The sequence below is a fragment of the Rhinolophus ferrumequinum genome, chromosome 14 (assembly GCF_004115265.2).
Source record: "Rhinolophus ferrumequinum isolate MPI-CBG mRhiFer1 chromosome 14, mRhiFer1_v1.p, whole genome shotgun sequence".
Lineage (NCBI taxonomy): Eukaryota > Metazoa > Chordata > Mammalia > Chiroptera > Rhinolophidae > Rhinolophus > Rhinolophus ferrumequinum.
Genome location: NC_046297.1, coordinates 31,677,341 through 31,703,734, shown reverse-complemented (window position 1 = coordinate 31,703,734; position 26,394 = coordinate 31,677,341). Strand labels below are relative to the sequence as shown.

The 26,394-nt window shown below is 38.0% G+C and overlaps 1 protein-coding gene across 2 annotated transcripts in view; it reads right to left on the bottom strand.

Moving 5' to 3' along the window:
- SLC26A7 (solute carrier family 26 member 7) overlaps positions 1 to 26,394 on the bottom strand; it is a 445,736-nt gene that overhangs the window by 67,437 nt on the left and 351,905 nt on the right. For both annotated transcript variants that reach the window (XM_033125821.1, XM_033125820.1), the window contains one exon: positions 203 to 280. In XM_033125821.1, coding sequence (XP_032981712.1) covers positions 203 to 280 — 78 coding nt within the window. The remainder of the gene's footprint in view (positions 1 to 202; positions 281 to 26,394) is intronic.

Below are 26,394 nucleotides of genomic sequence, written 5' to 3'. Positions count from 1 at the left end.
CCCATTCCTCCCCCATCAAATGTGGTCTCGTTCGTTCCACTTCTCCTTCATTCTTCCATTGGTTACACCACATGAATGACACGTGGATTACTAATGAGTGACACATTAGGATCATTGAAGTTACTCTTTTAAGTAATTTTTAATAAACAATGATTCTCATTAAAATTAAACTTAAAAAGATCATGAAAAAGCACTACTGTACCATGGGCAGCCAGTAAAGAAAAGGTCCTATTGCATAAATGACTGTCAGGACAAAAATGCAAGATATTAGACAAGCCACCTGTAAAATACAAGACAGACAAAAAGAAAGCCTTGAACTTTTTCTTATTCCAAAGTTATAGGGGGGAAATACAATTCTTAGCTCACCTTGTTTAGAAGAAACAAATTGTTGCACATGATTATTACATTGCATACTGTCATTATCTATATTTTGCAGCTGAAGAAACCCAAACATGACAGCTGACAAACTGGTGCAATCAAATTAAGTCAATGATGAGATAAAAGCAATTTCACACAAAGAAATGGGGTACCACTAACTTTTATCACACATCACAGCAATGGCTTTGTTTTGTTTTGTTTTATTTAACAGTGAAAGTGACATTTCAGGTACAAGTCCATTAGCCTGTTGTTCAGCCTCACTCTTCTCCTCACTTCCTAGGGAGTTGTTTATGTAATAACTGAATATGTGACTGGGTTTTTCTGTGCTGAAGATAAATTTCTACTGAAGCATTTATTCTCTTCTTTGGAGTTCTTTGTTAGGAAGGCTCTAGTATGAAGCAGTTATATGAGATTATGGGAGAAGTCTCTTCAGTGAAACAGACTTAATTTTATTAATCTTGAAAATTCATTAGTATCATGTTCTAACCAACTCAACCTGCTGACAGAAAGCAATTCAAATCACATGACTCCTAGCTATGCTCCACTGGATAGGGAACCTGATTTCACAGAAGCAAATGTTCATGATTTGATACAAACATTTGGCCCAACTGTCAGCCTGACAGAAGAAAAGAGGACTTTCACAGGATCACAAAGCTGCCTAGAAAACATTGTGGAGAAATCAGAGGGAATCAGGACTTACTAGAATGGCTAATGTTAAAAATAAATATATAAACAAACAAGTAATCAATATTTAAATATATAAACAAACAAGTAATCAAAAACTCAGAGCAACTAGAGTTCTCAGACATTGCTAGTGGTAGCCCCTTTGAAAACAGTTTAGCAGTTTCTTATGAAGTTATTCACACACTTACTGTGTATCCCAAAACTATTTAAGAGAAATGAAAACATATACCCATGCAAATATCTATATATAAATATTTATAAAAGCTTTATTAATAAACACTAAAAACTGCAAATAACTGAAATGTCCACCAATTGGCGAATAGATAAACAAATTGTGGTATATTCATACAATAGAATACTACTCAGCAATAAAAAATAACAGACTATTGATATATGCAACAGCATAGATGAGAGTCAAAACCATTAAACTAAGTGAAAGAAGCTAGACATAAGTTCCTTCCATATTTAGTGGAACTCATCTCCAGCACTACACAGCATATAAAGGGGAAAAAAATCCATCTGTGGGAAATAAGTCATTAGAAAAATAAAGATTGCCCATAAAAGAAATTATAGTACATCAAACTGTCACTAAAGTGATCATTTAAGAGCAATTGTTATTTCATATAAGAACTTTTAAATTCTTTCCATTTTATACTGAGGAATAGAGTGAAGAAACAAAAATGGAGTTATTATAATCAAGCTGCTAAATTGCTACAATCAAACAGGTTAAAGTATGAGGAAATGATTCTATTCTTGTTTTGACTAGCCTAGAACTTAAACTTTTGAACTTTCCAGTCCTGCTTCAATGACTAAATATACATCAAACTTCCAGATAAGCCTCTGATTACCACATGAAGGACTACGGAAAGACTGTTCAGGTATCCAGACAACATGACATCTATTATCTAGACCACCAGTCATCTAGAGGATTACAATCTCAGACAAATCCTGGGGCTAATAAGACAGGACTGATTCTTCTCAAGACTGAGGTAAGAAGCCTCAGCTTTGCTATCTTCTTCAGAACATTCTAGGTACTGCCTAGTTGTGTTTCCGGTATGAAAACCCTGTGACCCTTGCATAAATCTTTATCATTTATTTCTAGCAAAACCTCCAGACTCTTTTTGAGTTCATTAAACAATACTAACTAAATGTCCAAAGATAATTTTTTGTTATAAAATCATAACTACTCATATTTCAGTTAATTCTGCATATACGATAATGAAAAAATCTCTATTTTCTTTGTTACATTCTCAAATATATATGTTGCAGTTTCCTTACAAAAATGACTCTTTAAGTATATATATCTGGAAAGAAGGTGAGATGCCACTCACTTTATTTCTAAGTAGTTTTCAAGGAATGGAAAGTAGTTCAACAGCTCACTATATGCACAGCTTTGTGGAAAGTAGTGGACTGGCCACACAGATGGGAAGGGGCAGAAAAAGAAAAAGAAAGAGGCTATTGAGTAACTAAGGCTATATTTAAAAGGCTTTAAAGAAATTGGAAGCAATAAGCTAAATTCTGAAAGAATAAAGGAACACAGCTTGGCAAATTAGCATCCAGAGGCAATCTCAGTATTGCAGAAAAACATGCAAGCTACTGTGCTTGGCTGTGACAGAGCTTCACCTGCAGCAGACACTGTCTTTCATCCTTCATGGTTCAGTTATACCTCCCAAACTGCCTGAAGAGCACCAGTGTATTTACTCTTTTGGAAGCGAGGAGAAACATGCAGGGGAAAGAGACAGGATACTGTGATCCCTCTCATAGTTAACATTCTTTAAAGATAAGTGTAGAAGAAAGACTTTCGAATATATATATATATTTTTTTTGCTATTCTTGTGTATTATACTTCACGATTATTTTTTTTTCCATCACCAAATATTTGATTCCCTTTACCCTCATCTACCACCCCCGTCCCCTCTTACCCTCTGGTAACCACTAAACTATTGTCTGTGTCTATGAGTTTTTGTTTCACATTTGTTTCTCTTGTTCTTTTGTTGTTCTTCTTTTATATACCACATATCAGTGAAATCATATGGTTCTCTGCTTTTTCTGTCTGACTTATTTCGCTTAGCATTATAATCTCAAGAGCCATCCATGTTGTCACAAATGGTCTTATTTCATCTTTCTTACCGCTGAAGAGTATTCCATTGTGTATGTATATCACAAATTCTTTATCCATTCATCTATCAAAGGACATTTTGGTTGTTTCCATGTCTTGGCCACCATAAATAAAACTGCAATGAACATTGGAACACACATGTCTTTATGTGTAGATGTTTTCAGATTTTTTGGGTAGATACCCAGAAGAGGGATTGAGGGTAGTTCTATTCGTAATTTTTTGAGGAACCTCCTCACTGCCTTCCATAATGGCTGCACCAATCTGCATTCCCACCAACACTGTATGAGGGTTCCTTTTTCTCCACAGCCTCTCCAACACTTGTTACTATTTGTCTTGTTGATGATAGCCATTCTGACTGGGATGAGGTGATATCTCATTGTGGTTTTTATTTGCATTTCTCTGATGATTAGTGATGTTGAGCATTTTTTCATATGTCTATTTGCCATTTATATGTCCTCTTTGGAGAAATGTCTCTTCAGGTCCTCTGCCCATTTCTCAAATGGGTTGTTTCTTTTTTTATTGTTGAATTGCATGAGTTCCTTGTATATTTTGGATATCAGCCCCTTATCGGAGGCACTGTTTGCAAAAACCTTCTCCCATTCATTTGGTTGCCTCTTTATTTTGTTGATGGTTTCTTTCGCTGTGCAAAAGCTTTTAAGTTTGATATAGTCCCATTCATTTATTTTAGATTTTACTTCCCTTGCCTTTGGAGTCAAATTCATAAAATGCTCTTTGAGCCCAAGGTCCATAAGTTTAGTACCTATGTTTTCTTCTATGCAGTTTATTGTTTCAGGTCTTATGCTTAAGTCTTTGATCCATTTTGAATTAATTTTGGTAAACGGTGACAGATAGCAGTCCAAGTTTCTTTCTTTTGCAAGTGGCTTTCTACTTCTGCCAGCACCATTTATTGAAGAGGCTGTCTTTTCTCCATTCTATGATTTTTGCTTCTTTGTCAAAAATTATCTGTCCATATTTATGTGGTTTTATTACTGAGTTCTCAATTCTATTCCATTGCTCTATGTGTCTGTTTTTCTTTCAGTACCATGCTGTTTTGATTATTGTTGCCCTGTAGTACAAGCTAAAATCAGGGAGTGTGACAGCTCCAACATTGTTCTTTTTTATTAAGATTGCTTTGGCTATTCGGGGTCTTTGTGGTTTCAAACAAATATGGTGATTTTTTGTTCTATTTGTTTAAAAAATGCCATTGGGATTTTGATAGGGATTGCATTAAGTTTGTATATTGTTTTGGGTAATACGGACATTTTAACTATGTTGATTCTTCCAATCCATGAGCACGGAATGTCTTCCTATTTCTTTGTGTCTTCAATTTCTTTTAAAAATGACTTGTAGTTTTCAACATACAGGTCTTTCACATCCTTGGTTAAGTTTATTCCTAGGTATTTTTCTCTTTTTGCTGCAATTGCAAAAGGAATTGTTTTTTCCATTTCTTTTTCTGAGATTTCATGGTTAGTATATAGGAATGCAATGGATTTTTGTACGTTGATTTTGTAGTTGGAACTTTACTGTATTCAATGATTGTTTCTAATAGTTTTTGGTGGAGTTTTTTGGGTTTTCTATATATAGCATCATGTCATCTGCAAAGTGACAATTTAACTTCTTCATTCCCAATATGGATGCCTTTTATTTCTTTCTCTTGCCTGATTGCTCTGGCGAGGACTTCAAACACTATGTTGAAAATCAGAGATGATAGAGGACAGCCCTGTCGTGTTCCTGAATGTAAAGAAAAGGGCTTCAGTTTTTCACCGTTAATTATAAGATTAGTTGAGGGTTTGTCATAAATGGCCTTTATTATGTTAAGGTATTTTCCTTCTATACCTATTTTATTAAGTGTTTTAATCATAAATGGATTTAATATCTTGTCAAATGCTTTTTCTGCATCAATTGATATAATAATATGATTTCTATCCTTTATTTTGTTTATGTGATGTATCACATTGATGGATTTGCGGATGTTGAACCACCCTTGTAAAACGGCGATAAACCCCACTTGGTCGTGATGAATAATCTTTTGAATGCATTGTTGCATTCGATTTGCTAGAATTTTGATTAGGATTTTTGCATCTGTATTCATCAGATACACTGGTCTGTAGTTCTCTTTTTTTGTGTTATCCTTACCAGGTTTTGGTATCGGGGTAATGTTGGCCTCATAAAATTAGGGAGTACTGTCTCTTCTTCAATTTTTTGGAAGAGTTTGAGCAGGATTGGTATTAGATCCCCTTTGAAGATTTGGTAGAATTCACCAGTGAAGCCACCTGGTACAGGACTTTTGCTTTTGGGAAAGTTTTGGATGACTGATTCAATTTCGTTACTGGTGATCGTTCTGTTTAGATTTTCCAGTTCTTCATGGTTTAGCCTAGGAAGGCTATATGTTTCTAAGAATTTGTCCATTTCTTCTAGGTTATTGAATTGGTGGCATATAATCCTTCATAGTATTCTTTGATGATCCTTTGTATTTTTGTGGCATCTGAAATACAACTTCCCCTTTTTCATTTCTGATTTTGTTTATTAGTGTCTTCTCTCTTTTTATCTTAGTGAACCGAGCCAGTGTTTGTCAATTTTGTTAATCTTTAAAAAAACCAGCTCTCTGTCACATTAATTTTTCTATTGTCTTCTTGTTCTCTATTTCATTTAGTTCTGCTCTGAGTTTTGTTATTTCCTTTCTCTTTTGACCTTGGGTTTCATTTGTTCTTTGTTTTCTAGTTCTCTAATGTGTAACATGAGGTTATTTATTTGGGATTTTTCTTGTTTCATGAGATAGGCCTGTAATGACATAAATTTCCCTCTTCAAACTGCTTTTGCTGCATCCCAAAATTTTTGGTAAGATGTATTTTCATTGTCATTTGTTTCTATGTATCTTTTGATCTCTCCTCTAATTTCTTCTTTGATCCGGGTGTTCTTTAAAAGTACGTTGTTTAATCTCAATGTGTTTGTGGTTTCTGTGCTTTCTTTTTGCAGTTGATATCCAATTTCAGAGCCTGGTTATCAGAGAATAAGCTTGGTATGATTTCAAGCTTCTTAAATTTGTTGAGGTTAGTTTTATGTCCCATAAAGGTTAGACCTTTATGTCAAGGTCTATCCTTGAGAATGTTCCATGTACACTGGAAAAAATGTATAGTCTGATGTTTTAGGATGCAGTGATCTATAAATATCGATTATGTCCATTTCATCTAGTGTGTCATTTAGGGTTGCAATCTCATTATTTATTTTTTGTTTGGATGATCTATCCATAGCTGTCAATGATGTTTTTAGGTCCCCTCGTATAATTGTGTTTTGGTCAATTTCTCCCTTTAGTTCTGTTAGTAGTTGCTTGGTATATTTTGGTGCTCGCTGATTGGGGGCATAAATATTGATGACTGTTATGTCTTCCAGATGTATAGTCCCCTTTACCATTATGAAATGTCCGTCTTTGTCCCTTGTTACCTTTTTCACCCTGAAGTCAATTTCATCTGATATCAGTATAGCTACACCTGATTTTCTCTGGATACTATTTGCGTGGAGTGTCAATTTCCATCCTTTCACTTTGAGTCTATGCTTGTCCTTGTAACTGAGATGCATCTCGTGGAGACAGCATATGGTTGGGTTTAGTTTTGCGATCTAATCTGTTACTCTGTGACTTTTTATAGGTGAGTTCAGCACATTTATATATAGGGTGATAATTGATTTGTGAGGATTTCCTGTTATTCTATGTTCAGTTTTTGGTAAGACTGTGTGTTTCCATTCTTTCTTTGCCTTTTCGTTGTTTTGTATTCTTTCTGTGTGGCAGTGTTCTATGATGTTTCCCTCTGTTTTTGCTTTTATTACAGTATATATTTCAGTTCTGGATTTTTTTGTGTGGTTACCCTTAAGTTTATGTAAAAGAATGTTTGATATTTAGAGTATTGCATTTTCTTCAGCATGCCTACTTTCTCCACTCCCATATTCCAGTTCAGGCCTTACTCTCCCGCTTTTTATGTTTTGGTTGCCACAAATTGTCCCGGTTAATGGTGGTCGAATAGTCTCCTTTAGTATTTCTTTTTATTATTTTTATTTTTTAATTTATTGGGGTGACAATTGTTAGTAAAATTACATGTGTGTGCAATTTCTGTATCACATCATCCATAAATCACACTGTGTGTTCACCACCCAGAGTCAGCTCCCCTTCCATCACCATACATTTGATCCCCCTCACCCTCATCCCCCACCCCCCAACCCCTTTACCTTCTTGTAACCACCAAATTACGTTCCCCAGATTAATTTTCAAACCCCGTGGCCATCCTGTGGTCACCGACTGCCCTCCAATCCCCTCACCCTCCCCCCCACGCCCCATCCCTCCAGCTCATCTAGCAAACCTCAGTTTTTCCTCATTGTCTCCAAAACTGTTTCTGATTAGTTCATTCACTTATTCTTTTCTTTAGAATCCGCAAATAAGTGAGATCATATGGTACTTATCTTTCTCTGTCTGACTTATTTCACTTAACATAATGTTCTCTAGATCCATCCATGTTATTGCAAATGGTAAGATTTCTTTCTTCTTTATGGCTGCATAATACTCCATTGTATAAATGTACCATATTTCTTAATCCAGTCATCTACCGATGGGCATTTTGGTTGTTTCCATGTCTTAGCTATTGTGTATAGTGCTGCAATAAACATAGGAGTGCATAAAGATTTTTGAATTGGAGTTTTGGATTTCTCCGGATAGATACCTAGGAATGGAATAGCTGGATAATAGGGTAGTTCCATTTTCAGATTTTTGAGATACCTCCATACTGTTTTCCATAGTGGCTGCACCAATCTGCAATCCCACCAACAGTGCACAAGCGTTCCCTTTTCTCCACATCCGCGCCAGCACTTGTTGTTTGTTGATTTATTGATGATAGCCATTTTGACTGGGGTGAGGTGGTATCTCATGGTGGTTTTTATTTGCATTTCTCTGATGGTTAGTGAGGTTGAGCATTTCTTCACATGTCTGTTTGCCATCTCTATGTCCTTTTTAGAAAAATGTTTCTTCAAGTCCTCTGCCCATTTTTTAATTGGATCGTTTGTTTTTTTGGAATTGAGTTGAGTGAGTTTATAATAGATTTGTGATATTAATCCCTTATCAGATATATCATTGGCAAATATCTTTTCCCATTCAGTAGAATCCTTTTTTGTTTTATTGATGGTTTCCTTTGCTGTGAAAAAACTTTTTAGTTTGATATAATCCCACATGTTTATTTTTTCTCTTAGTTCCCTCGAGCGAGGGTATATATCCGTAAAAATCTTACTCCGGGTAATGTCTGAGAAGTTTCTTCCTATATTTTCTTCTAGGTATTTTATTGTTTCAGATTTTACATTTAAATCTTTAAGCCATTTTGAATTTATTTTTGTATATGGTGTAAGGAGGTGGTCCAACTTCATTTTTTTGCATGTGTCTGTCCAGGTTTCCCAGCACCATTTATTGAATAGACTGTCTTTACTCCATCGTACATTCTTGCTTCCATTGTCGTACATTAAATGGCCATATAGGCGTGGATTTATTTCTGGACTAACTATTCTGTTCCATTGATCTAAGTGTCTGTTTTTCTGCCAGTACCATGCTATTTTGATTACTGTAGCCTTGTAGTATAATTTGATGTCAGGTATTGTTATACCTCCCACTTTGTTCTTATTTCTCAAGATTGCCTTTGCTATTCGGGGTCTTTTATGGTCCCATATAAATTTTAGGATTATATGTTCTATTTCTGTGAAAAACGACGTTGGCAGTTTGATAGGAATTGCATTGAATATGTATATTGGCTTAGGCAGTATGGACATTTTAACTATATTAATTCTTCCTATCCATGAACATGATATGTGTTTCCATCTATTTATATCTTCCTTCATTCCTTTCTTCAGTGTCTTATAATTTTCTGAGTATAGATCTTTTACTTCTTTGGTTAAATTTATTCCCAGGTATTTTATAGTCTTTGGAGCGATTGTAAATGGGATTTTTTTTTAATGTCTCCTTCTGATGTTTTATTATTGGTATATACAAATGCAACTGATTTCTGAATATTAATTTTGTATCCTGCCACTTTACTAAATTCATCTATCAGCTCTAAGAGCTTCTTGGTGGAGTCTTTAGGGTTCTCTATATATAGTATCATATCATCTGCATAGAATGATAACTTTACTTCCTCCTTACCAATTTGGATGCCTTTTATTTCTTTTTCTTGTCTGATTGCTGTGGCAAGAACTTCCAGCACTATGTTGAATAGAAGCAGAGATAGTGGGCAACCTTGCCTTGTTCCTGATCTTAGGGGGATTGGTTTTAGCTTTTCCCCATTGAGTATGATGTTAGCTGTGGGTTTGTCATATATGGCCTTTATTATGTTGAGATATCCCTATATTCCCACTTTCTGAAGGGTTTTTATCATAAATGGCTGTTGGATTTTATCAAATGCTTTTTCTGCATCTATTGATATGATCATGTGCTTTTTATTTTTCATTTTGTTAATGTGGTGTATCACATTAATAGATTTGCGGATGTTGAACCACCCTTGCATACCAGGGATGAATCCCACTTGATCATGGTGAATGATCTTTTTAATGTATTGCTGAATTCTGTTCGCTAATATTTTGTTGAGGATTTTTGCATCTATGTTCATTAGAGATATCGGCCTGTAGTTTTCTTTTTTTGTGGTGTCTTTGTCTGATTTTGGGATCAGGGTGATAGTGGCTTCGTAAAAACTGTTTGGGAGTCTTCCCTCCTTCTGGATTTTTTGGAAGAGCTTGAGGAGAATAGGCGATAATTCTTTTTTGAACATTTTGTAAAATTCACCTGTAAAGCCATCTGGTCCAGGGCTTTTGTTTGTTGGGAGACTGTTGATTACTGATTCAATTTACGTGGTGGTAATCAGTCTATTCAGGTTTTCTGTTTCTTCTTGAGTTAGCCTCTAGAAAATTGTCCCTTTCTTCCAAATTGTCAAATTTGTTGGCATATAGTTGCTCATAGTAACTTCTTAAAACTCTTTGTATTTCTGCAGTGTCCGTTGTCACTTCTCCTCTTTCATTTCTGATTTTATTAATTTGGGTCCTCTCTCTCTTTTTTTTGATGAGTCTGGCTAAAGGTTTGTCGATCTTGTTTATCTTCTCTAAGAACCAACTCTTGGATTCATTGATCTTTTGTATTGTTTTTCTGGTTTCTATTTCATTTACTTCTGCTCTAATCTTTATTATCTCCTTCCTTGTGTTCCCTTTGGGCTTATTTTGCTGTTCTTTTTCCAAATCCCTTAAATGTGAAGATAAACTGTTGATTAGTGATGTTTCTTTTTTCTTTAGGTAGGCCTGCAAAGCTATGAATTTCCCTCTTAGGACTGCTTTCGCGGCATCCCATAGATTTTGGGTCGTCGTGTTTTCATTTTCGTTTATCTCGAGATATCTTTTGATTTCTTCCTTGATCTCCTGCTTGACACATTCATTATTTAGTAATAAGTTATTCAGCCTCCATGAATTGGTGTGTCTTCCAGTTTTTTTCCTGTAGTTCATTTCTAATTTCATAGCATTGTGATCAGAGAAGACAATTGGTATGATTTCAATTTTCTTAAATTTATCAAGACTTGTTTTGAGGCCTAATATATCATCTATCTTGGGAAATGTTCCATGTGCGCTTGAGAAAAAGGTGTATTTTGAGCATTGGGGTGAAATGTTCTGAAAATATCGATTAAATCCAAGTGGTCCAATGTATCATTTAAGGCTGTTGTTTCCATATTGATTTTCTGTCTGGAAGACCTGTCCCTTGTTGTCAGAGGTGTGTTGAAGTCCCCGACTATAATAGTGTTACTGTTGATCCCTGCCTTTATGTCAGTCAGTACCTGTTTTATATATTTAGGTGCTCCTATGTTGGGTGCATAGATGTTTACTAGGGTTATGTCCTCTTGTCAGATCGATCCCTTTATTATTATATAGTGCCCATCTTTATCTTTTAGTATGTTCTTCATTTTAAAGTCTATTTTGTCAGATATAAGTATTGCAACTCCAGCTTTTTCTCATTTCCATTTGCATGAAATATCTTACTCCAACCCTTCACTTTCAGCCTGTGTGTGTCTTTTGTTCTGAGGTGAGTCTCTTGTATACAGCATATACAAGGGTCTTGCTGTCTTATCCAGTCAGCCACCCTATGTCTCTTGATTGGAGCATTTAATCCATTTACATTTAAAGTGATTATTGATAGGTACATAGTTATTGCCATTTTTAAATTTGTTGTTAGGTTGTTTTGATATTTCTTCTATTTACAGAAGTCCTTTTAGTATTTCTTGCAATGCTGGCTTGGTGGTGATAAATTCCTTTAGCTTATTTTTTTCTGGAAAGCTCTTTATCTCTCCATCAACTTTAAATGATAGCCTTGCTGGATAAAGCAATCTAGGTTGTAGGCCTTTGTTTTCCATCACTTTGAGTATCTCCTGCCACTCTCTTCTGGCCTTCAATGTTTCTGTATAAAAATCATTTGATAGTCTTATGGGAGTTCCCTTGTATGTAACCCTCCATCTTTCTCTTGCTGCTTTTAGGATTCTCTCTTTGTCTTCAAGCTTTGCCATTTTAACTATAATGTGTCTTGGTGTGGACCTGTTTGGTTTAATCCTGGTTGGAACTCTCTGCACTTCCTGGACTTGTATGTTGGTTTCCTTCATCAGGTTGGGGAAGTTTTCAGACATTATTACTTCAAATATGTTCTCAATCCCTTGCTTACTCTCTTCACCTTCTGGTATTCCTATGATGCGCATGTTGTTGCGCTTGATGTTATCCCAGAGGTCTCTTAGGCCATCCTCATTGTTTTTTATTCTTTTTCTTTCTGTTGTTCCGTTTGAGTTATCTCTGCTACCTTGTCTTCTAAGTCGCTGATTCGACCCTCTGCTTCATCTAGCCTGCTGGTAATTCCTTCAAGTGAGTTCTTAATTTCGGTAATTGTGTTCTTTAGTTCTAACTGGTTTTTTGTTATGATTTCTACATCCTTCTTTATGTTTTCTCTAAGCTCCTTAAACATTCTTATCACCAGTGTTCTGAACTCTGTCTCTGAGAGGTTGGCTACATCCGCTTCATTTGGTTCCAGTTGTGGAGGCTTCTTCTGTTCTTTTATTTGGGACGTGTATCTTTGTTTCCCTATTCTGGCTGACTGTGTTTATTTTGATATATTAGGTAGATCCCCTAGAGTTCTTAGTTCTTGCTAGGTTATCTTATGTAGTATGTGTCCTTTACATTTGACTCGCACCACGTCGTCCTCCTCTGCGTGTGCTCCAAAGGTGAGTCGTGTTGTGTACACTGTCCCGTTCAAGAAGATCTTTAATTGCTTTTTGCTAGTGAGTAGGTGGGGTTAACTCCTGGGCTGACCTGTTGTGAGACTTGGCTCTGCCCCCTGCAGGGCGCTCTGCTGCGTGAGGGTTGACCACCCTAATGTGATTTGGCCTCTATGGGCTCCAGTGCCTGCAGAGAACCCCCTCTAGGTGTGTGACCTGCAGGTCAAACCCGGCTGCACTCCGATTTGGTCTGGAGTTGGCCCCTGGATATGCTGAGTCCCGTGCGTCTCAAGCTGGGCCCCGGCAGGGCAGTTTCAGAACAAAGCAAATCACCAAGCACAACAGCAACGACAACAGCAAAGAAAAAAATCAAGTACATTCACATGCAAAAAAAACAGCCCATAACCCCCGCTCGACACAGGCAAAGATATCAAAGATATAAAGACAAAGCAAAACAAAACAAAGCAAAGCAAAACAAAGCAAAACAAAAAGCAGCGACCGTCTCGGCCTGAGCCCACCAAGCAATGACCAGGTTGTCCTCTGCTGTACCAAAGAGCCCCCTGCTTATTGCGCAGGCAGAGCCGGTCACCTGGTGCCCAGAGAGAGTTTGGGACTGCAGACTTAACTGCGTGGGCTTGAGGGGTCTGGATGATAGTTTTTACAAAGTCAGTGCAGTTTCTGCCCTTGTCTGCACGTATGCACACTGAGAGTAGCACCACCAGCCCCTTGTCCAGAACTCTAGAGTCCTAGGGCACTTCTTCAGTGTGTGTGTATGGGTGCGGGCGGGAGATTGCTGATCTGCTGACCGTGCCTCACAAGCTGGGCCCCGGCAGGGCAGTTTCAGAACAAAGCAAATCACCAAGCACAACAGCAACAACAACAACAAAGAAAAATATCAAATACGTTCACATGCAAAACCACCTGATAACCCCCACTGGACAGAGGCAAAGATATCAAAGATATAAAGACAAAGCAAAACAAAACAAAATAAAGCAATACAAAAAGCAGGGACAGTCTCGGCCTAAGCCCACCAAGCAATGTCCAGGTTGTCCTCTGCTGTACCAAAGAGCCCCGTGCTTATTGTGCAGGCAGAGCCGGTCACCTGGTGCCCAGAGAGACTTTGGGACTGCAGACTTAAATGCGTGGGCCTGAGGGGTCTGGATGATAGTTTTTACAATGTCAGTGCAGTTTCTGCCCTTGCCTGCACATATGCACACTGAGAGTGGCACCACCAGATCCGTGTCCAGTACTCTTGAGACTTAAGGCAATTCTTCAGTGTGTGTGTGTGAGTGCGGGCGGGAGATTTCTGATCTGCTGAAAGCCCAGAGCTGCGCCTGCCTCACTGCTGATCTCCGGGTGTGTCTCTGCAGCTGCACCCACCCCGCCCTAGGCAAGCCAGGGAGGGTGGGGGCTGGGGATGGAGGGGTCTTCACTCTCCCAGCCCAGCCGTGAGTTGCCCTCTTCCCGCAGGCCAGAAAAGGTGGTGGCTGGGGGTGGAGGAGTCTCTTCTCTCCTAGCACAGCCAAAATCACACACACTTCCCAGTCTCCCTGGGTCAGGGCTGCCCGACAGGCTTCCCAAAGCCTGAGCATTACGGCTCCTCTGTTATCTGACACCACTCCTCAGTTCAGGGGCCGGTTTAAGTCTCTGGAAGGGCGGAGTAGGATTGAAAGAGTGGGGCGGGGGAGGGGCCCAGGTATGGAGGCTATGTTCTTTGCGCTAGGGCCCTCTGGCCTCCCTCTTGGCGGGGGAAATCAGCCGTGGGACGCAGGGAAAGAGCCCACCCCCGGTCTCTGTGCTCTCCGCTCCGCTCTGGGATCCCGTGCGTGCCCGGCACAGCGGGGCTCCACCGCGGTTTCCCGTTTAAGTCTCTGTACGGGCGGGGTAGGATTGGAAGAGCGGGGCGGGGTAGGGGCCCAGGTATGGAGGCTATGTTCTTTGCGCTAGGGTCCTCTGGCCTCCTTCTTGGCGGGGGAAATCAGCCGTGGGACGCAGGGAAAGAGCACACCTCCTGGTCCCCGCGCTCTCCGCTCCGCCCTGGGATCCCGTGTGTGCCTGGCACAGCGGTTTTCGGTTTTCGCCCCCGCCAGCTGAGGCTCCGTTGGGGGCTGGGCTCTCCCGCCGCTGCCGGTCGAGCGTTTTCACTCCGCCCTCTTTTTCCTTCCCCTGCCTGCCCAATTAGCGCACCTTCAAGTACTTCTTAGCTTCAAGTAATCCACGAATCTCCCCACTATTCTGTGTGATGAGAGAAAAGTTCTTTGATGGGTTATAGGTCCCGTTTGCAACAAGATCTGGAGGAGAACTCAGAAAGTGCGCCCTGCTGCCGTCATTCCTATGACGTCACTCCTTTAGTATTTCTTATAGTGCAGGTGTTGTATTACAAAATTCCCTCATCTTCTATATGTCTGGAAAGGTCTTTATTCTTCCTTCATATCTAAAGGATATCTTTGCTGGGTATATTATTCTTGGCTCATAATTTCTCTCTTTCAATTCAATCAAATGTTTTAATATTTGATTCCACTCTCTCCTGGGTTGTAGAATTTCTGCTGAAAAATCTGATGATAATCCAATGGTCTTCCCTTTGTAGGTTACCGTCTTCTTTTCCCTGGCTGCCTTGAGGATTCTTTTTTTGTCGTTGTTTTTTGACAGCTTCAATACAATACCGCCTTGGGGAAGGCCTGTTGGGGTTGAGGTAATTAGGTGTTCTATTTGCTTCTTGGATTCGAGGATCCAGTTCTTACCACAAGTTTGTGAAGTTCTCATCAACTATTTATTTGAATATACTCTCTGTTCCCTTCTCTCTTTCTTCTCCTTCTGGTATGCCCATTAATCTTATATTGCTCTTTCTGATGGAGTCAGAAAGTTCTTGTAGAGTTATTTCATTTCTTTTAAGTCTCAAGTCTCTTTCTTCTTCCATCTGTGTCATTTCCTGGCTTCTATCTTCGATGTCACTGATTTTTTCCTTCATTTAGTCATCGCTACTACCTAAGCTGTCTATTTTATTCTTCATTTCTTCTATTGAGTGCTTGATCTCCAGAAATTTTATTTGATTCTTTTTGAAAATTTCAATCTCTTTCGTTAAATGTTCATGCTGTTCTTTGATTGTGTTTCTGAGTTCATTAAACTGCCTTTCTGTGTTTTCTTGCGTCTCATTGAGTTTTTTCAGAACTGCAATCAAGATTCTCTGTCATTTAAGTCACATATTTCCATATCTTTAAGTTCATTTTCTGGAGACTTCACTTTGTTTCTGAGCTGTCTTGTTGCCCTGGTTATTCATGGCAATTAATGATTTATTATTTCTCCTCCTAGACATCTATAGGAGTGGGTTCTGCAACAGGTTGATAAGACGAGGTCTTTCTTTTGTTTTCCAAATCGTGTTTGTAGTATGTTTTATTTTCTCTCAGACTGCAGACTTTTTTTCTCTTTCTCACAATGTAGTGTTATGTTTTCTCTACATTATTCCAGCTTCTCATACAATGGGGGATTGCCTAGAAGATGGACTTCTCCTCTGTTAACAGTTCGCCTGGGTCACAGGGCTCCACATCACTGTGTGGATGCGGAGAGCTTTTGAAGTTCCAAAGCTCTTCCTGCACCAGATTCAGAGCCCGTGTGTTTCAGCAATTCTACTCCTGCAGCGATCAGCCCAGATAGGTTGGGACAGGGGCGGGGTGAGTTGTGAGAGTTGGCCCAGAGCAATGGCATGACTACCACCACAGCCAGTCCTCTTCCACAGCTCCTTCCCCTTTGCCGGAACTAGTTGGGCTGTGAATCTGTGTCTGTGGACCACAGTTCTCAGAACTGCAAATATTCTGTTCTTTTGATTTGACACTACTACTATTCCACTTCTAGCACTGGACAGGTTGGGGTGGGGAGAACTCTGGGAGGATAGCGAGGCGGTGGCTAGTCTCAGTGCCTAAGGCTTCCGTTCTCTGCAGCAGTGAGGGCTTAATCCACTGTTTTCAGCCTTCTTCCCTCAGTCTTTGCTCTGAGGTCTCTGCTGTGAGTGTTGGGTTCAGCTGTGTTATGTGCTGTCCCCTCAGCCCTATGGGCCATAAACGGAGCCCTAGCAGTACAATTTCTTCCCTCTTCCGCAGCTGCAGTAGTTCCAGGATGCAGCGATCCGGTATACTGAGCTAGGTCTGCGCCCTGAGCCCAGTGGCATCGTCGGCTCACTTCTTCCTTCCTTCCTTCCCTGCTCCTGTAATTTGCCCACCTTTAGGTGAATTCAGTAGTAAAACTCTTCATCTTGCCTGTCTGTTGTGCAGGGAGTCCTTTGTGGAGTTATAGTTTTCAATTTGTTGTAAATTCCAGGGGAGAATTCCAGAGCATCATGCTGCTATTTTGACGACGTGTAGCTGACTCTCGAAATTTATTTGTACTATACGTTTGGCAGCACCAATACTTTCTTAGATACCTATGCACTGCATGTCACATATAAACTGTATCACTGTAAAAAGGTTTCTACTGTGGAGGACAGAAATGTTTTGGGATCTTTGACCACAACACTTGGTGTTAAGATGAGCAGACATGTGGTCCTGTGGTCCTGTATGAAATGTCCACAGACACATTTGGTCATGCAATCCATCTACTTCCTCCCATGTACCATTAGGAGCTAGGTTACCTAGGCAAAAAGGGTTATTACTGACAGTGCAGCCATAACACAGTTATTGGACCAAGAAAACATGAAACCATTTTTATGTATGAATCCTGTAAACCAAAAGTACAAATAAATGCTGTGGAATGTTTGAACCCAGGGGTGTTTTCTAGGCATGGATGTTTTGTTACTCAATCAAATGTCAAAGACATTTTGGCATGGACCAAATATCTTCATGGATGTTTGAACAGGACCAAATGTCCTGTAAGATATGAAATGGTCGGTATTTTTAATTTCAATTCAAACATTTTAATTTGATTGTCTAAAGAATTGAAAGGCTTTACCATCAATCACTTGTATGTAAAATAGTGTTAAATGTGCAAATATAGCCACATGGGACTCTCGAGCATTTGAAATGTAGCTAGTCCATTAAGATATGCTGTAAATGTAAAATACACACCAGATTTTGAAGCCTTAGTATGAAAGAAAATTATGTGAAATATACCCTTAATAAATTAAAAAAATGTTTGGAAATAATATTTTGACTATATTGGGTAAATTGAAATTAATTATATCAGTTTCTTCTACTTTTAAAAATATGACTACTAGAAAATATAAATTGCTTATGTTTCTTTTGCACAGCACTTCTCTAAAGTCTATGATCCTAAGCTTGATTTCAAGTGGGATTTTCCTGATTCCAAATATATTGTATTAAGTTGCAATAAAAACTTTCCCTGGCTTGACCATTCTAATGTCAGTAAAATTGAATAGCTTTATAATTATTTGATATTTTCATTTCTCATTCATTTTTTTTAATTAAAGTTTATTGGGGTGACAATGGTTAGTGTAGTTACATAGGTTTCAAGTGTACAATTCAGTAATACATCATCTATATATCACATTGTATGTTCAGAGTCAGTTTTCCTTCCATCACCGTACATTTGATCCCTTTCACCCTAATCTACCACCTCCTTTCCCCCTTACCCTCTGGTAACCACTAAACTATTGTCTATGTCTATGAGTTTTTGTTTCTTTGTTTGATTGTCTTTTCCTTTGCTGCTTTCAGTTTTATATTCCACATATCAGTGAAATCATATGGTTCTCAACTTTTTCTGTCTGATTTATTTTGCTTAGCATAATAACCTCAAGATCCACCCATATCGTCACAAATGACACTATTTCATCTTTTCTTATGGCACAATAGTATTCCATCATATATATATATATATATATATATACACACACACACATATACATATCACATCTTCTTTATCCAATTATCTATCAAAGAACACCCTTGTTGCATCCATGAATTGGCCACCATAAATAAAGCTGCAACAATCATTGGAGCACATATATCTTTACAGATAAATCTTTTCAGATTATTTGGGTAGATAAGCAGGCGAGGGATTGCTGGGTCATATGGTAATTCTATTAATTTTTTGACAAACCTCCACACTGCCTTCATTCCCACCAACAGTGTATGACGTTTCCTTTTTCTCCAACATTTGTTATTATTTGTCTTGTTGACAATAGTCATTCTAAGTGGTGTGAGTGATATCTTATTGTGGTTTTTATTGGCATTTGTCTGATGATTAGTGATGTTGAGCATCTTTTAACATATCTATTGGCCATCTGTATGTCTTCTTTGGCGAAATGTCTATTCAGGGCCTCAGCCCATTTTTTAATTGGATTTTTTGGGTTTTTTTGTTGTTGAGTTGTATGAGTTCCTTATATATTTTGGATATTAGCCCCTTATCAGAGGCGTTGTTTGCCAAAATCTTCTCCCATTCAGTTGGTTGCATCTTTATTTTGTCAATGGTTTCTTTTGCTGTGCAGAAATTTTTTAGTTTGATATAGTCCCACTCATTTATTTTAGCTATTACTTTCCTTGCCTTTGAGATCAAATACATACAATGCTCTTTGAACCCAAGGTCCGTAAGTTTAGTACCTATGTTTTCTTCTGTGTAGTTTATTGTTTCAGCTCTAATGTTTAGGTCTTTGATCCATTTTGAGATAGAACAAAAAATCATCAGATTTGTATGGAACCACAGAAGACCCCAAATAGCCAAAGCAATCCTAAGAAAAACGAATAATGCTAGAGGTATGACACTCCCTAACTTCAGCTTGTACTACACAGCTACAATAATCAAAACAGCATGGTATTGGCAGAAAAACAGGCACACAGACAAATGGAATAGAATTGAAAACCCAGAAAGAAACCCACATAAATACACACAGATAATTTTTGACAAAGGAGCCAAAAACATACCATGGAGAAAAGATAGCCTCTTCAATAAATGGTTCTGGGAGAATTGGAAAGTCACATGCAAAAGAATGAAAATAGACTGTTATCTGTCATTCATTCTTTGTGCATAGTTGTTAAACACCTACTATATGCCAGGTCCGGGGCTAGACACTGAATATATAGTGAACCAAAGCAGACAAAGGCCCAGTTCTCTAGGAGCTTAAGTAAAGAATGGATCGCAGGCATCAATAATACATTCACACTGGTGAAAGTTTAATATCAACAGAGCTAAGATCTCTGAAGAAAAGAACACAGTTGACCCTGAAATAACAGGGAGATCTGAAGGGTATGAGAAGTTCACTTAGACAAGATGGGGAGGTAGCCACAGAGGCAAACGGATCAGACACTGGAACTCACAAGGAAGGAAGAAGGACCATGTGATGAGAGAGCTGGGAATAAGATACAGAACAGTCCAAACAAGATAAGGCTGTAGAGGGAAGGTAGGTAATATAAAGAGGTCTGAATTCTAAGACCTATGCAAACCTTTAGGAGGAAGTCAAAAAATCATATTTGCATTTTAAAAAAGATAACTTTCTACAGAAATACTGATAAGGTTTCTGAATAAGAAAGAGTCAATTAGTGGAGTAATTAACAATTGTAAGATGGTCCCCACTGTTCGTTTAGTTGACTGTCATTAGCATAAAGTTGAAGAGTTTTTAAGTCTTCTAGACTTATTGGGTATAAGTCTAGTCCCTGAAGGAAACAGAACCATTTAAGGGGTTGTTTTGTGAAGTCTTGTCATATAGAAATCTGACTTTACAAACAGCCTATTTAGAACAAAACTCTCAAGATTTGGCTTACCACTTGTCTCCATTAAACCATGTCCATGTTAAAAGTCTAAAATGACTGCTGTGGGAAAGCACCCTCATTTTGGGTAGGAACATTAAATAAGATTCCTTCTCTGTGTAATTTAATGGGAATTGTTAAACAGATTAGTGACCATTGTAACAAGCAGAACAGCATAAAATATTGTTGTCAAGCTTTGTTTCCCTGAACTATTATTTTGTTATATTTCTTTCATTTCTTCTGATATCTGATGAATAACATCATGTAGAAAACAACTCTTAAATGAAAAGTCCTTAGAAAAGTTCTGTTGTTCTAATCAGGCAAATGTATGGCCTCTTGAAAAGAGAAGAGAAGGCCTCCTCTCCATCCCTACCCTATTAATTTAACAAATTTATGCTTAACTTAAATGAAAAAAAATTCCAGATTTAAAAATACATTTTAAACATTTTCTCAACATATTCTCTTTCATTCAAAATTTAATGTTACAAAGATTACTCAGATGGTCTTGTTATTACTAAAATAGTAATTGCTTTTCTAAGCAATATAAACCTAAGGAAACCCCAGATATGGAATACACTCAAGGTGGAAGACACTTCAGAGATTTTATTTCAACCTTCTCTGTATATGTTATGAACGAAAATGCTGACTTTCTTAAGATTCTCATCAAGTTGGAGGAGCAATTTGAACTAGGAACTGCCTTGCTGCATCCCATCCAAACCAGGATGTTTTAATAGTGGTAAACAAAAGGTTCTGAAAATACTTAATTATAATAAAAATACTTAATAATAATAAAATAAATTATAATTGTTAACATAAAAGGAACATTTATTTGGTGCTTAGGCATTGTGCTAAACACGCATGTATTAATTCATTTAATACTTGTAATAATTACTTTAACAGCTGAGACCTCTTAGGTTAGAGAGGTCAAGTTATGTGTGCAAAGTCACCCAGCCACTAGAAGTGGAGTCAGAACACAGGCCCAGGTTCTGGAATCCATGCCCTTCACCACTCACTATACTTATATAACCTGAACATGAAGAGAAGAAATCAAATATATTCATCCTCATGAGAAACCAGATAGAAACTACTATAAAATTCTAGAATTTTATACATAGGAGAGTCTTGTAAAGACTATGTATTAAACATTTGAATTTAGATCACAAACATTTGAGAGTACAGTTTGTAAAAATGTTTATGTCTATACACGTGACAAACCTATGTGTGAAGTTACTAACTATGGAAACTCAATTAAATTGTCACGTAAAACAAGGAAGAATGAGGATTTCATATCTTAGCTGATGAGTTCTGGCAATTATTTGTCAAATTATTATACATTTAGAATTTGTTGCTGTTTCCCCTCTGCTCCATTAATTATTATTCATTAATAATTTTATTAGTTTTGTGCTGTATTCTAATATCTATTTAACCATATTTCTTCTGCCACTTGATCCCCAAAGTCAAGAACCATATCCTTTTCAAGTTTATTCTACCAACCCCCCCGAAAGACATACTATAAGATAGATTCATAATAAATGTTTGAATGATCACATAAAATGTTTTATTAATTATCATTCAATTCCAATTTTAAATAAATATGATTTGTTTTAATGATGGCTAGCTGTTAATGTTAATTTCTGTATTAACACATACATGAATTTTCTTGTATACTCGTCTTGTATACTCGTTAAGAGTGCAAGATTTGGGGTAAATCTGTCTGGGTTCAAATCCCAGCTCTGCTAACTCACTAGTTCTGTGACCTGAGTAATTTACTTTAACTGCCTTTTCCTCAACTTTATGTCTACCATAGAATACCATAGAATAATAATCATACTTCCTTCAGAGTTGGCTAAAGGTTTAAATGAGCTCATTTATATGGAAAGTATGACAAGAGACATCATAAAAATAGTATGTGAGGTGAGCCTCTTGAAATCTCCCCTGGAATTTACAACAAATTGAAGAACTATAATTCCACAAACAACTCCCTGCGCACCAGACAGGCAAGATTAAGAGGCCCACAACTGAAAGGTGGACAAATTTGGCAAGCAGGAGAAAGGGTAATGGAAAGTGCAAAGATGCAGGCGATGAGGTGCAGGACACAGACAAGAGGTTGGAGCTCTGAGTTCGCTGCATTCCGGAACTACCACAGCCATGGGAGAGGGAAGAACTCAGACTGTTAGTGCTCTGCTTATGGCCCACAGTCCCACCTGAAGGATCAGCATATAACATGGCTGAACCCAATGCTCATAGCAGACACCTTGGAGCAAAGACTGAGGGAAGAAGGGTGCAAACAACAGTTTAAGCCCTCACTAATGAGCAGAGAACAGAAATCTTTGACACTGAGCCTAGCTGAACCCTCCCCACCGTCCCAGAGCTCTCCATCCCCCACTCTCCAAATGCTAGAAGGCGAACAATTGCAGTGTCAGATAAAAACAACAGAATATTTGAAGTTCTGAGAACTGTGGTCAGCAGACATGGACTCACAGCCGAACTAGTTCCAGTAAAGGGGAGGGAGCATTCAGTGCACGACTGGCTGAGCTGGTGGTCGCTGCCATTGCTCTAGGCCACCTCTCACAACCCACCCTACCCCTGTCTCCACCTATCTGGGCGGATCCCTGCAAGAGTAAACAGAGTCACTGAAACACAGGTTCTGAATCTGGTGCAGGAAAAGCTTTTGAACTTCAGATGCTCTCCACATCCCCCCCACAGAGCCAGTGTCCTGTGACCCAGGTGAACTGTTCACAGAGGAAAAGCCTGCCTTCCAGGGAATTCCCCCATTGTGTGGGAAGACAGAAGAGTGCAGAGAAAATATAACACTACAGTATGAGACAGAATAAAAGGCTGCAGTCAGAGAGAAAATAAAACATTCTACCAACATCTACAGAAAAACAAAAGAAAAACTTCTTTCTATAGATGCCTAGGAAGAGAAATAATAATTCATTAATTGCCATAGATAACCGAGGTAACAAGGCAGATCAGAAAGAAAGCAAAAAGTATCCAGAAAATAAACTTAAAGACTTGGAACTATACGACTTAAATGACAGAGAATTCAAGACTGTAGTTCTTAAAATACTCAACGAGATGAATGGAGACACAGTCTTACCAGAAAACCAAAGACAGAATGATAGCAAATCTTCATATACTGTATTTCCCTGAAAATAAGACCTAACTGGAAAATAAGCCCTAGCATGATTTTTCAGGATGCTTGTAATATAAGCCCTACCCCAAAATAAGCCCCAGTTAAGATCGTCAGCCAAATAGATGTGTTTAATGTGTCTGTTGCAACCCATGATAGACGTATTGAATTGTAAAATAATAATATTAATATATAATTAAATATAACTAAATAATATTATTGACTCTAATACTTAAAATACATGATAATATAAATTATCATTAAGTATTTGTGAATACCCAAGCAGTCACCTTTAGATGAGAGATAAACGCCTATGTAAATAGATGAACTTGAGACTTATTGCCAAATGACCAATCAGAGTACAGACACAATGCATGAACAATGCGCACATTCATAACGAATGGATGTGGTTGTGTCTGATATGTATCTTCATAATTCAATAAGTCAAGAGTTCTAACAGATGTACTTAATGCACTTATGTGAAATAAAGAAACGTTTTCTGAATTTTCGTGCCTGCAATTTTTCGTCTCTTTTGTGTGGACCAACATTCTTAAATGTCATCACTTTTGTTGCCACTCCTGTCTCATAAGTCTTCAATTAACATTTGATTAAATGGTAAATTTAAAGGGAGTAATATTTTGACCCCCAGTCAAGATGAGTGCAAAAACAAAGAGCTATTCCATCGAGGACAAGAAAGGAATTGTGGAGGACTCCCAGGGCAAGAATCTTACAGCTTTCTGCAAAGAGCAGAAGTTGGATCTCTGAATGGTCTGAAAATGGTGAGCAGAGTACGATAACGTCAATTAACACATGGATGAGCGAAATGCTAAGAAGCGCAAGTGTGGATCAAGTGGGCAACCATTATATCCTGAGCTGGAAGACATCATCTGTGAATGGATTGCTGACAGGAGAGGAAAGGCTTTGGTTGTGCACAGAGCTTATATTCAAGCATTTGCTCTTGCAATGGCACCACAGTTAGAAATATACCCAGAAGAATTCAAAGCAGCACAACACTGGTTGGATGGCTTCCTTTAGCTACTTGAACTGTCTCTAAGATTGACTACACTGTTCAAGCTGGAAGATACTGAAGTTATTAAATGTGCACTTGCATTCAAGTCTTTTGTTGATGCCCGCTGACTTTTCTAAATACCAACTCTCCAACATGATTTTTATGGATGAAACTGCAGTGTTTATGGGCCAAAGATCTCAAACAACAATTGGTCAGAGAGGTGCCTTGTCAATCTACATAACCTCCACTGGTCATGACAGTGCGTGTTACCTGTATTTTGGCAGTTCTTCTGGATGGAAAGAAAGCCCCACCTCTAATCATCACTAAGGGCAAGAAAGATAAGGTTAAACGTGTTTCAGGCATTTATGAACTGAAAATGCCTGGTGCACACAAACAGTTATAAGGAAGTGGGCTGATTTAATGCTGCCACTTGTTTCACAAGGTGGCCAAAGAGGTCTACTAGTCTGGGATTCAACCAACACTCACTCTGCTAAAGACATGAAGAATTTCCTCACAGAGAGAAGAATAGTTCAAATAATGATTCCCACAGGAATGACTGTAATATCTTGATATTGCAATAAACTCTTGATATTGCAAAGACTCTTGACATTGCAATAAACAAGACATTCAAGGACCATTTGCACATGGAAATCAATGACTACACTGAAAATAGAATGAAGAGAAATCAGTGTGGAAACTTTGTGAAGCCTAGCCTGCAAGAGATAGTGACTTGGGTGAAGAATTCATGGGATAAAATCACTGACAGTTGTTTTGCCAATGTAATGCGAGCAGGTTACGTGGACAAAAGTGCTCATTTAAGGAGAACTCTGTTGCTGGACATGAGAGATTGGGGCCAATGTTTCTGCAGGAAATGGAGTTGCAAGAAATTCAAGCCGGAATTTGAGATTTGGAGAATTATGACGATGTTCCAGAAGAAAATGACATAACAGTATTTGAATAAATGTAGATTTTTGTACATGAATAAATGAATAAATTTAGAGTGTTGTACATGAATAATCGTAAAATGTTGTACGTGAAAAAATAAGACATCCCCTGAAAATAAGCCCTAATGTGTCTTTTGGAGCAAAAATTAATGTAAGACCTTGTCTTATTTTCAGGGAAATACGGTATCAATAATCACCCTAAATGTAAATGGACTGAACTCATCAACAAAAAGGCACAGAATAGCAGGTTGAATCAAAAAACTAAGCCCAATCATATGCTGCCTCCAAGAGACACATCTCAGCTACAAGGACAAGTATAGATTCAAAGTGAAAGGGTGGAAATTGACACTCCAAGCAAATGGTATCCAGAGAAAATCAGGTGTAGCCATACTGATATTAGATGAAACAGACTTCAGGATAAAAAAGGTAACAAAAGACAAAGATGGACATTTCATAATGATAAAGGGGACTATACAACAAGAATACACAATAATCATCAACATTTATGCCCCCAACCAGAGAGCACCAAAATATACCAAGCAACTACTAACAGAACTAAAGGGAGAAATTGACCAAAACACAATTATAGTAGGGGACCTAAATACATCATTGACAGCTATGGATAGATCATCCAAACAGAAAATAAATAATGAAATAGCAGCCCTAAATGACACATTAGATGAAATGGATATAATTGACATTTATAGAGCACTTCATCCTAAAACATCAGACTACACATTTTTTCTAGTGTACATGGAACATTCTCAAAGATAGACCATATATTGGGACATAAAACTAACCTCAGCAAATTTAAGAAGATTGAAATCATACCAAGCATATTCTCTGACCATAAAGCTTTGAAATTCGATATTAACTGCAAAACGAAAGCAGGAAAAAACATATGGAGATTAAACAACATACTTTTAAGAACGACTGGGTCAAAGAAGGAAGAAGAGGAGAGATCAAAAGATACATAGAAACAAATGAAAATGAAAATACATCTTACCAAAACTTTGGGGATGCAACAAAAGCAGTTTTAAGAGGGAAATTTATATCATGATAGGCCTATCTCAAGAAACAAGTAAAATTCCAGAACATAACCTCACGTTACACCTTAAAGAATAGAAAAAGAAGAACAAATGAAACCCAAAGACAGCAGAAGTAAGGAAATAATAAAAACCGGAG